The sequence below is a fragment of the Calliphora vicina genome, chromosome 5 (assembly GCF_958450345.1).
Source record: "Calliphora vicina chromosome 5, idCalVici1.1, whole genome shotgun sequence".
NCBI classification, from domain to species: domain Eukaryota; kingdom Metazoa; phylum Arthropoda; class Insecta; order Diptera; family Calliphoridae; genus Calliphora; species Calliphora vicina.
In genome coordinates this window covers 109,261,535-109,274,523 of record NC_088784.1, presented here as the reverse complement: position 1 = coordinate 109,274,523, position 12,989 = coordinate 109,261,535, and the positions used below count along the sequence as shown (strand labels likewise).

The 12,989-nt window shown below is 29.9% G+C and overlaps 1 protein-coding gene across 5 annotated transcripts in view; it reads left to right on the top strand.

The window, feature by feature from the left end:
* The window catches only part of kcc (solute carrier family 12 member kcc), a 73,268-nt gene that overhangs the window by 55,801 nt on the left and 4,478 nt on the right, over positions 1–12,989 (top strand). For 4 of the 5 annotated variants that reach the window (XM_065511929.1, XM_065511933.1, XM_065511928.1 and 1 more), the window contains 16 exons: positions 2,140–2,334; positions 2,471–2,604; positions 4,665–4,747; positions 4,816–4,918; positions 5,018–5,123; positions 5,865–5,994; positions 7,051–7,169; positions 7,250–7,332; positions 7,455–7,590; positions 7,846–8,002; positions 9,828–10,087; positions 10,161–10,413; positions 10,478–10,840; positions 10,932–11,118; positions 11,168–11,395; positions 11,471–11,578. In XM_065511929.1, the coding sequence (XP_065368001.1) occupies positions 2,140–2,334; positions 2,471–2,604; positions 4,665–4,747; positions 4,816–4,918; positions 5,018–5,123; positions 5,865–5,994; positions 7,051–7,169; positions 7,250–7,332; positions 7,455–7,590; positions 7,846–8,002; positions 9,828–10,087; positions 10,161–10,413; positions 10,478–10,840; positions 10,932–11,118; positions 11,168–11,395; positions 11,471–11,578 (2,645 nt within the window). The remainder of the gene's footprint in view (positions 1–2,139; positions 2,335–2,470; positions 2,605–4,664; positions 4,748–4,815; positions 4,919–5,017; positions 5,124–5,864; positions 5,995–7,050; positions 7,170–7,249; positions 7,333–7,454; positions 7,591–7,845; positions 8,003–9,827; positions 10,088–10,160; positions 10,414–10,477; positions 10,841–10,931; positions 11,119–11,167; positions 11,396–11,470; positions 11,579–12,989) is intronic. The other variant, XM_065511930.1, reaches the window with a different exon arrangement.

The window sequence follows — 12,989 nt, the reverse complement described above, 5'->3', positions numbered from 1 at the left end:
TAATAATAATCGTTGGGAAAATAACTATATTACTTGTATTACATAGATCATGATACAATAATTGTAGAAGGTAGAATCACTAGGGAGAGTTTTCAATATTTAGCCCTATAACGTCAAACTTTGATTTTGATTTTTTCATATTTTTTCATTTTCTTTTGTTTGACGTTACAAGAAATGTATAATTGAGAATTTATTTTTTACTGAGTGTACCTTATATTGTTGTATCATGACATAGATCTTAAATTCACCTATCAAATACCTAACTCAGTTGTTATAAAACTTAAGTATAATTTAAAAAAAAACTTATGAAAAAAAAGAAACAACACTCGTATGTTTGATTATTTTGACTAATTTTTTGGTTTGATTTTTTATATACACAGAAAAAACTATTTCTTAAACCATTTCAATTCAAATATATATCACATATTGAACTGGTTTCAATTATTTCATAATTAAATGAAGTATTCATGTGCTCAAAAACTAAATTTTCTGATATTTTCTATTGAATTTTGAGTTTTGAATTTGATTATTTTGACAATTAAATATACAACTTTCGTTATTGGTTGAATTTTAAATACAAAAATTATTGAATAGATAATTTTCGTAATTGAAAACACAAAAAATAACAAAAATGAGTTTTCAATTACGAAAATTATCTATTCAATAATTTTTGTATTTAAATTTCATCCAATAACGAAAATTTTATATTCAATTGTCAAAATTATCAAATTCAAAACTCAAAATTCAATAGAAAATATCAGAAAATTTTGTTTTTGAGCACATGAATACTTCATTTAATTATGAAATAATTGAAACCAGTTCAATATGTGATATTTATTTGAATTGAAATGGTTTAAGAAATAGTTTTTTCTGTGTATATAAAAAATCAAACCAAAAAATCAAAATTCAATAGAAAATATCAGGAAATTTTGTTTTGGATCACATGAATACTTGACTCAATTATAAAATAATTGAAACCAGTTCAATATGTGATATATATTTGAATTGAAACGGTTTAAGAAATAGTTTTTTCTGTGTAGTTTCCGCTCTACCTGTACTTCTCTAAGCCTGTAGATTGTTACACGAACTTAATCGAAAACATTTTTTGTCAGAACAAATCAAAGTTTTGTATGTGTTTCTGAATTTTTTTTGACTAAACCTTTTTTGGTTAAAAATTTCTTGAGAAGGCAATTTTGTAAGTCCGAGGATTTTCCCCTATACGAACTACGAATCCATGTAAATACAAATTAACTCAATGAGACCTGACCAGCACCTGACTATGTGAAATTTTATTAAGATATCTCCAAACATTCACCAGCTACCGAACTATTTTCAAAATAAAAAGTTTCTTAATATTTCTTAAAAGTGTTTTCAAATGCACACATAGGTTCTTAGACATTAATCAACATATTAAATTTGAATCAATTAGATACTGTTACATATTAATGTCATCAAAGACGTGTTTAACATTTTCTTCAATATCTTCTTCATCTTCGTCTAAAAATGCACCAGTTTTCTTCCATTACAATGAAGAAATCGAATAAATAAGTATGTATTCAAATCATAGACCCCTTCATGCCTAATAAAAATGATTTATCAGCATTAATTGTTTCATTCTCCAAATAACTGTGAATTTTAACTGTTTCTTAAAAGTCTTATAAACCATTTAACAAATATATAGTCCCCCTTGTACCTTAATCATTTCAGTCTACAACAATATTTATTCAATTTACAATCTAAATTGTATTGTTGTATCGTTGTAAGTTAAAGAAAAAAAATAAAGCTGTACAACGATACAACACTGATTGTGAGTTGGACAATTTCTAAAACACATACTAGGCAATTTCTACTTTAGGCAAAAGGGAAGGAAAAATCGTATATATTTCAAAAGAAGTGCAATATTTTAAAAATTCGAGTTTCCGAGTTTTCCTGTAACATCTAGAGAAACTAATAAACTCGGATATTTTGGTGTTTTTAAGCATTGTTTCAAAATCTATATGATTTTTCCCAGCTTTTCAGAAAGTAAAAATTGTGTAATTTGTGAAATGAATCCACCAAAATAAACTTCTACTAACCTGCTATAATTTTATATTAAACAGCTAAACATTAATTTAACAAAATTCTAAATTTCTATTGCAGAAAAATGTGATGGTCAAACCGTAGATGAAAACAACGAAAAATCAAATATTGAACCAGGTTTATATTTATACGATGAAGAGGTAGAAACAAGGCCGCATATATCGCAATTTATATCATCACTTGCCAATTATGAAAATACTATACCTGCAGCAACTGATCCAGATGCTAAAGCGCCCGCGCCCTCGGCGCGTATGGGTAAGTACCAGTGTTATTTTCCAACAAACTGAAAAATTAACCAAAACCTTTGTTTATACTTATTTATTTATTTATGTATAAATACGTATGTATTGTTAAAGATTAATTATTCATTTTTTGTTGTTGTTTCTTCCAGGTACACTGATTGGTGTATTCTTGCCATGTATTCAGAATATTTTCGGTGTGATTCTCTTCATTCGTTTAACATGGGTTGTTGGTACTGCTGGAGCTATTTGTGGTTTTCTTATTGTTCTAACATGTTGTTGTGTGGTAATTATTACAAACAATCCAAAAAAAAAAAAATAATAGAAAATTATAAAAGCATATTTAAAAGAGAAAAGCAACAAAAAAAGGACGAAAAAACACGTAGATTTAATTAAAATCCTTTTTTGCTCTTGTTTGTGGTGTTTATCTTATTTTGGGGGTAAATAAGATTTGCATGAGTTGATTTTCAAATACGTAAATGAATGAAGAATGACCATGATGAACGTATACACACACCTAGATTTCAACAGAATAGAGATTGATGAGGTTAAATTATGCAAAATAAAAATACGAAAAATATGGGGTATTAAAAAGTTTCCTGTTTTTTTTTTAAGTTTTAAACTGTGCATAATAAAATTATAAACGTACATACATACGTACATATGCCAGCAAACTTTTAATATTACTATAAAATTTATTAAATTTAGGAGCATGAAAATTTAATGATTTATTGACTTTGAAGAGAAGCTACTTAAAGGCATTTTCTCTGTCCCGAACGTGACATTCGTACAAGAAATCTGTAATTTTTTTTCTTATTTACATTTTTCGATAGCTATGTGTAGCACTATGTGTAGTGTTGAAAATAGATTACAATACGTTAACAATAAACAAAGTATCTCGAACGTGACAAAAAATAGAACTCTTTTCCGGCTGTCTCAACAAACCCTTCACCATATAGTGGCAAAGGTATATACTAGTTTGTCATTTCATTTGTTATTTCACATTTTTCATTGGCGACCCAAAAAGTTCAAATATTCTGGATCGTTATAGATAGCGGAGTCAATATATCCATGAGAGTCTGTCGGTTGAAAACAACTTTCTAAAGCCACCAAATAACTTACATACATGATTTATACATCAATATATCCAACTTAGATTAGTACAACTTAGATGAGTATTTAAAATATAGAAAATCGATCCAAAAATGTCTGAGATATAAGCAAAAAACCGCGACTACCTAAATTTTTTTCCACACCATTTTTTTCGCCAAAAATTGTTGTAATATTTTTCTTAATGTATACTTTTGTGGAGGCCGAATATAGCACTCTTACTTGTTTTTTGAAGAAAATATCAAAAATTTCAAATAAATACATTTACGTTCCCGAACGAGACATATGTATGTACTTTGAAAATCAATATCAAATGTTTAGTGTGATTATTAGATACAGTAACTTGGCTTTTAGTTAAAGCCACTAAATTTAGATTTGAAATAAAATTTTCAACCACCGATTCGTACGATCGCGGATTACTGATAACAAACGACGATTTAGCTACCGGAACGCGACATTGAAACATGAAGAAAAATTAATAATTTGAGTAATGGGAGGAAATAAAAATAATCTTCTATCCGTTTCAAATTTGTTAAACTTTCGTAAACTGGTTCTTTATGACCATTGGGCGTTTTTCATACAAAAATTAGAAAAAAGTTTTCTTTTTTGTTTCTAAATTAGAGCGTTAATATTAGGGTTCTATAAGTTCGAACAATCGACTTTTTGGTCGGAAAAAAGTCGAATAGTCGAAAATAGTCGAACAAAGTCGAATAGTCGATAAAAGTCGACATTTAGATTGTTCAAAAAATATTTAATTTCAACATTAAACTAAAACTATTGCAATTTGGTACACTTGCATTTTTTTTAGTGTATGCTAATATAAATAATAAATAAATGTTTATAAAATAAAGCTTTTTTTTACACAAAATTCTTCCAACATTCTTCAAACTATTATCGCCTTGATAAATTTTATTTTTATTGCTAAACATTACAAAAGACGCATCAATAAATGTAGAAACTATATATTTTTTACAAGAAATGGTAAAAAGTTGAAAAAGTCGAAAATAGTGGGAAAGTCGAAAATAGTCTAAAAAAGTCGATTTAACTAAAAAGTCGAAAAGTCGACTTTTTAAAAAACGAAAAAAGTCGATAGATCGAAAAGTCGACTTTTTGTTTCAGCTATAGAACCCTAGTTAATATCTCTCCTACGAATTCTTACAGTTCTCGTAGGCATTACAATTTACATTCCTGTAACACCACTAATTTTCCCAAAAATTTCTTAACCCCTGACTATAGACTATGTTAACGGCGATTTCCATGTCAGCTATTGCCACAAATGGCGTGGTGCCGGCGGGAGGCAGTTACTTTATGATATCCAGGTAACATTTATATCTAAAACGATTAAGAAAATAAAGCAAAATCTACATCGAAATTATTTGTTTAATAGATCACTTGGTCCTGAATTTGGTGGAGCGGTAGGTATGCTGTTTTATACGGGTACAACTTTAGCAGCGGCCATGTACATAGTCGGTGCAGTTGAAATTGTTTTGGTAGGTTAAAGCTTACATGCAGCTAAATAAAATTATGTTTTTCGGAATTGAACTTATATTAATGACGTGTGAAATTTTGAAATTAATTTTTTTCAATAGACGTATATGGCGCCTTGGGCTTCAATATTTGGCGATTTTACTAAGGATGCCGATGCTATGTACAATAATTTCAGAGTATACGGTACTGTACTACTGGTGTTCATGGGTATGTATTATATTAGGGTAGACATATGATATAAATTTTTGGCGTAAATCCATGTCAAAATCTGTTACTTATCTCAATGAGATTCATCATAAACATTCTTGGTAGCCATGATTGAATGAATCTGAACACATGAATAATAATTTTCCCGATTTATATCAACATTTTTCTTTTTTTTGTCATACATTTGGTTGTAATAATCGAATTTATTGCAACTCAGTCCAAATTATCTGTTGTGGCTGCAAAATTTTAGTTGGAGTAACAGAAATTCGTTTATTTAAATCATAATTGATCTAAGTCAACTGATTCTGTCTCTAGTATCGACAAAATATATGAAAATAATGAATAATTTCCCGACAAACATGTCCCGGGAATTTCTAAAAAGTTATTCTGAAAAATTGACAAAAACGTCAAAAGTTAAATCTAGTTTATCACGTTCTTAAATTAAAAACGAAACTATTTGGACAGAAAGAAACTAGACTCCGACCGAAATAACTTTTTCAGACCGATGATAAGCCGAACCCAAACATCGGTCAATTTTAAAATTTCGGTCGTTGTCGACCAAAACATCTATGTATGATAAACTTAATTACAATCAAAATCAATGCAACTTATACAGATTCGCTTTGATTGAAATCAAATCAGGAAATAGCAGATTTTAGCAGACTTTTGACATGGAATGATTTAAATTATTCTCATTTATACTTAATTAAATACAATTCTTTTTTATATGTTATTCTTTAGGTTTAATTGTCTTCCTGGGTGTAAAATTCGTAAATAAATTTGCTGCCGTGGCCTTGGCCTGTGTCATATTTTCAATCATAGCCGTCTATGTCGGTATATTCGACAATATCAATGGCAATGAAAAACTTTAGTAAGTAATGAATACACAGTTTCAAATTTGTTAAAATTTAAAGGTTTAAATTTAACAAACTGCTTAAGAAAAGTTTTAAGTTCTTCGAATAAAAAAACAGTTTCATTTATCGAATAAAAAAACCGAATATTCATATAAATTTAAAAATTGTAAGTAAAGCTTTAGAAATTTATAATACATTTAGTTGAACGAAAATCTTTATTTAGTCTAAATTTATTCGAATAAAATATCATGTTTTTTTCAATTTAGTTCATAAAAACCCGAATTTTTATTCGAATAAATATTAAAAAATTTTACTAAAAACTTGAAAAACCATATAACAGTTTTTATTAAATATTTTTTAAATTTATTCGAATAAAATATCCGGTTTTTATTAAAAATTACTCGTATAAAAAAACGAGTTTCGATAGAAAAATTTATCTTACACATGAGAAAACAATGAAGGATTTTTGTACTTTTTTTAACTTATTCGAATAAAAAACTAGATTCATTCTTTCGAATAAAAAAAGCGAATATTCGAAAAAATTTAATTTTTTTTACGTAAAGCTACAGAACTTTTTAATACATTTAGTTGAACGAAAATCTTTATTTAGTCTAAATTTATTCGAATAAAATATCCTGGGTTTTTCAATGTAGTTCATAAAAACCCGGATATTTATTCGAATAAATATTAAAAAAATTTCACCAAAAACTTGAAAAACCATATAAAAGATTTTCTTAAAAATTTTTTAAATTTATTCGAATAACAATCCGGTTTTTATTAAAAACGAGTTTCTATAGAAAAATGTATCTTTAAAAAAAATTGAGAATAACTGCCTGAAGCTAAATTTATGCGGTGATTATTGCAACAATTTGTGCAATCACCAATAATTTTTTCCAAATTTTTCGAAATTAAAAAAAAAATACTCTAAAGAGTAAATCGTAAGATACAAAATCAATTTGTTTGTGATGTCTAATGAAATTGATGATATAAAGATAGATCATTCTAATATCACCAACAGTTTTATAGTTTGAACGAATATCTATTTATTTTGCAATTTCTATTACCACTTTTAGTATGTGCGTCCTTGGCAAACGTTTATTAAAGGATATACCCATCGATAATTGTACAAAAGATGATTCATTCCTCAATGATTTATACTGTCCCGATGGCAAATGTGATGAATATTATCTAGGTAAGTGTGACAAACAAACGCAAACATGTTTTTCTCTAAAAATAAAACTAAATGCTTTGAAAATGTTTCCCTATTTGCAGCGCATAATGTTACCAAAGTTAAAGGTATTAAAGGTTTGGCCAGCGGTGTATTCTATGAGAATTTGATGCCCTCCTTTTTAGAGGTAATTATGAATGGCTGATGATGTTGCATGAGAAGTCTAAATAAACAGACGCACACACGATGCAGAGGAAGTCAGTCGTTTGTTAAGAGTCTTAATTATATTTGTGCTTTTGTTTATTCTAGTTGGGACAATTTATTTCGTATGGCAAGGATCCTGAAGATATTGACAATACAGCTCCCTCAACATACAATCAAGTCATGGCTGATATTACCACATCATTCACTCTACTCATTGGCATCTTTTTCCCCTCTGTCACAGGTTAGTTGTTTGGCATTGGCCAATGCTTTGATTATCCTGTTTGTTAATTGTTTAATGTGATTCTTGTCGTTCGTTCTTTCGTTCGTTGTTGTTTGGTTGGTTTCGTACTAAAAGCGCGGTTGGGTGTTTGTTTTGTTGTGGGAGTAGATTTAGTTACTTTTTATTGTTACACTAATCATGATAATTAATTGAATGTTTTATTTTCTTGTTTGTTTCTGTTTTTTTTCTTCTGTTTTTTCATCGTTTACCTCGCAGGTATTATGGCCGGTTCAAATAGATCAGGTGACTTGGCTGATGCCCAAAAGAGTATACCAATTGGCACAATCTGCGCCATTTTAACCACAAGTACTGTGTATTTATCATGTGTGTTGTTATTCGCCGGAACCGTTGACAATCTATTGCTTAGAGACAAGTAAGTTGAATGAATGAATGAATAAAACAATTGAAATGTGTGATTTTAATTAACAGCAATTAAATAAAATTATAACGCAACATTATGAGGTTTTGATTAGTTGGTTGTTCATTTATTAGCATATTGAAAATATACTACACTTGCTACAAATTTTCTAAATTTGGTACTTAAATATTTTCCAATAATCACCAAAGCAAGCACTTGAACATTTTGTTGACATTTGATTGACTTTAATGCAAATGTAATTATGTTTTAAACTTGAAAAGTATTTGAAAAATTAAATATTTTTCAAACAAAATATTTAATGGCTTGAATTTAAAGTGTAATACAACTGTAATTCAATTGCTTGACTATAATTCAAGGCTTGAATAACACTTGCTTTCAACTTGAGTTCCAGTCAAAATGCTTATTATTTAATATTTAAGTATTTTTAAGGTTTAGATTTGTTATAATTTTCAATAAATCAATTTAAATTATAATATAAACAAATAACATGAAATTTAAGGCTCATTGATTCCAGTGCGAATCCAGTTTCAAAGTTGGTTCGAATTTAATTTGTATGGGCTGATAAAATTGGGGTACATGTATGATCAATTATTCTACAATGAGTGAGAGCAATTTAGTCTTCTATCCAACAAAAAATAATAATTTCATTTGGATGCAATTGAAATGATCGGAGATTTTTCTGATTTTCATTTTGAAAACAATCACAATTGCCTTTAAGCGGCTCATCTTGAACAAAAATCGTTCAGTTATTCTCAGATATTTTTCTTAAGAAGTTTGTACTTTGTACTCCAAAAACCGATTTTTATGCTATTCATCTTTAAAGGAACTCAAAATTTAAATTGTAGAATTTAAAAGGCAATTATGTTGTTTTGCCCTTCTTTTGCACTTTTGCGATTTTCGACGCTCCCATTCACCGTAATCTAGAAATTAAATGCTGAAAATTTGAGCAAAATCGAATAACTTTTAGAGTTTGCAAATTTTATTTGAAGTTTCGTGTTTCGGGGCAAATATCAATATTTTCTAAACAATTTTAAAAGTTGAGAAATTCGAAATTCCTGTAGCAAAATAATTTATATTAAAATTTTGTATGTAACTTGAAAATAATAAGTCCAAATTTACACTTTGTAAGCGCCCTTTACATTTGATAGGTCAATTCACAAGGTCTCTTATCAGTCATATTATCATAATGTCCTAATATATCACGACTCGGCAGCTCGGCTTAACCGACTCTTACGCGTTCGGCACTGGTCTCTGCTGGTTGGTTACGATAACACAATAAACATAGCATACAGAGTTGAATTATTTTAGGACATTTTTAGCTTGAAAAACAATAAAAACCATTGTGAAATATTAGGACATTATGACATGATAAGAGACCTTGTGAATTGACCAAATATTTTTACACTCGGTATACAAAATTATAAAAAAAAAATACTTTTTATAAATTCATCTACAATTGCATTAATTACACAGAGAAAACAGATTCGTAATGGCAACCGAATTTGCTGCCAATCGAATGATTCTGATATGGTGACCGAATTTTACAGTTATGGCTATAAAATGTTAGAACTGATAACAAAAGGTTGGTTGCTTCAACTAAAATTCTTTCTTATTAACTAATTTTCAGTTGTTAAAACCGAAAAATTCTATGTGTGCATCCGAATCATTCGATTGGCAACAAATTCGGTTGCCATTACGAATCTGTTTTCTCTGTGTATAATTTGCTCTTATAGCAGACTTTAACTTTAGATAACTATTTAGCTGTACAAAGAAAATCCTTTTCCAAAATAACCACTAACCCTATTGATATTGTTAATAGATTCGGTCAATCAATTGGTGGAAAACTAGTCGTAGCTAATATGGCTTGGCCAAATCAATGGGTCATTTTAATTGGATCATTCTTATCAACACTCGGTGCTGGATTGCAGAGTTTAACCGGTGCTCCACGTCTTTTACAAGCCATAGCCAGAGACGAGATTATACCATTCTTGGCACCATTTGCCAAATCATCCAAGCGCGGCGAACCCACTAGAGCATTACTTTTGACCATACTCATTTGCCAGTGCGGTATTTTATTGGGTAAGTATTTCAACCATAGAAAACAAAATACAATTTAATAACTGGACATTTGATTTGAATGGACGAATTGCAGGTAATGTTGATTTGTTGGCTCCCTTGTTGTCCATGTTTTTCCTTATGTGTTACGGTTTTGTTAATTTGGCCTGTGCCGTACAAACTCTATTGAGAACACCCAACTGGAGGCCACGTTTCAAATTTTATCATTGGTCCTTGTCACTAATTGGCCTTACTTTATGTATATCCGTTATGTTTATGACATCTTGGTACTTTGCCTTAATTGCCATGGGTATGGCGGTTGTGATTTATAAATATATTGAATATCGGGGGTAAGTAAACGGCTAAAATCTAATAATAATAAATGAAAACTAAATGTAAATGATGTATTTATAGAGCCGAAAAGGAATGGGGCGATGGTATTCGAGGTATGGCTCTTACAGCTGCCAGATATTCCTTGTTGCGTTTGGAAGAAGGTCAACCTCATACCAAAAATTGGAGGCCCCAGATTTTGGTGCTCTCCAAATTGAATGACAATTGTATGCCAAAATATCGTAAAATATTTGCATTTGCTACCCAACTGAAGGCCGGTAAGGGTTTGACCATCTGTGTGTCTGTCATACAGGGAGATCATACCAAAATTGGCCATCGTGCCATTGAGGCTAAACAGGCTCTGCGCAAGTACATGGATGATGAGAAGGTAAAAGGTTTTTGTGATGTTATGGTGGCTAAAGAGATTGGTGAAGGTCTAAGTTCAGTGTAAGTTTTCAGTTTAATTTCATTCAAATAACTCAATTTATTTGTGTACCGGATTGTATTAAAAAACGTTGTGTTGTGGGAATATTTGTAGTATACAGACAATTGGTTTGGGTGGCATGAAACCCAATACAGTGATCGTGGGTTGGCCCTACAGCTGGCGTCAGGAGGGCAAGCAGAGCTGGAAAAACTTTATACAAACCGTGCGCACAGTTGCTGCCTGCCACATGGCATTGTTGGTGCCCAAGGGTATTAACTTTTTCCCCGAATCCAATCACAAGGTAAATAACGTTTTGTTATGTGAAGATTTCGATTATTGTTGTAACTCAGCATGATTTTAAGATTGGCGGTAACATTGACATCTGGTGGATTGTGCACGATGGCGGTCTTTTGATGCTGTTGCCATTCTTGTTGAAACAGCATCGCACATGGAGAAATTGCAAATTGAGAATCTTCACCGTTGCCCAAATGGAGGACAATTCCATACAAATGAAAAAAGATCTCAAGACATTCCTGTATCATTTGCGCATAGAGGCCGAAGTCGAAGTTGTTGAAATGGTGAGTTCTACTTAAATAAAAAATAAATATGTATATCCTTTGAATGGTTTGATAAACATTAAAACTCAATTGCAGATGAACAGTGACATCTCAGCTTATACCTACGAGAGGACATTAATGATGGAGCAAAGAAATCAAATGTTGCGTGAATTACGATTGAATCGCATTGAGAAAACCAAAGTCGTATGTACAACTCTTCATTTATATTTCTATTGTTAATACTGTATTTAAAAAAAAAAACACTTAAGGGATAAAGTGAAAAAAGACAGGTTTCATTTCCTAAACAAAGCAATGAAACCAAAACTTTTGTAACTTTAACCTTTGACACCAAAACTACCAACAAACTCACTAACAGTTCGGCATTTAACAAACTCACTCACTCACTCAGCTCGATAAATATTCACTCACTCAGTCACTCAGTCACTTGTCATTTATCAAATACTTATTATGTCTTTGGTTATTTGTTAGTTTATCGTTTCTATTATTTAAAATCATTGGATCAAGATAATTTTTTAAGTTATTTTACTATTATTATGTAGATTTAATTTTATTTTCGTATTTGTTTGGTTTTAAGTCCATTTATTTACTTACATTTATATACTATTACTACTACTACTATTTTATAATATAATATTGTTCCTGTATGTATATTTGTTAATATATCTAAATATTATTTTAATACATACCAACTACTTTGTTTGTGAAATCTAAAAACAATTTCCAAAAAAAAAAAACAGAATTTAGTGGACAAGAAATCAACAACTGGGGAGGACAAAATGCCTTTGGTAAAAATAACAATAAAACTAAACTTAATTCTATTCTTTAATTTCTATATTTATCTTGTATATCGTAAATATTTTTATTGTTCTTGTTCTATTGTTATTAAATGTTTATATTTTATATGAATCGTGTTCAAATACATATAGTATGTAGTTGTTCATACATGATGGATGTTGTTCCTTTTCATTCATACTGGCTCTCTATCTCTCTCTGTCTGTCTCTCTCTCACACACACACCAACTCCCACGCAAACAGTTAACCACTGAATGTGTGTTCAGGATCTCTCATCTTGTTTAATCACATTTTCTTTCATTGATTCATGGAAATCATTTTGCCATCATATCATGTCTTTCATATGACGTCATTATTCATCTTCAAATTTGCAGGATTGCTACCAGAATGTCTTCTTTTCTTTTGTTAACTCTCATCATCAAAAGATTTTCGCACTTCTCGCCATTAAAGTCTACCACATTTAATTGATAATATCCACTTCTATTGTATTTTATTTCTCATATATTTGCGTATGTACTTGTATCATTACTGTAAATGAAGTGATTTGTTTATTTTATTTTGAGTCGTACCACTATAAGTTGTACAGGTTGTGATAATTTTGATCAAATTTAAAATACAGTACAATATATCCCAATAAGTATTTTCACCAGAATCCATGTTGACAACAGAGATTCGAATTAATTAGATTCAATTTATTAAAATTCAAAATTTCAGCAATTCATTCCATAGCATCATTTGCAACCAAACAAATTCTTTAGCTTTATCCAAAGGCTTTTGGGACGAATCGAAAAATTTCGATAAA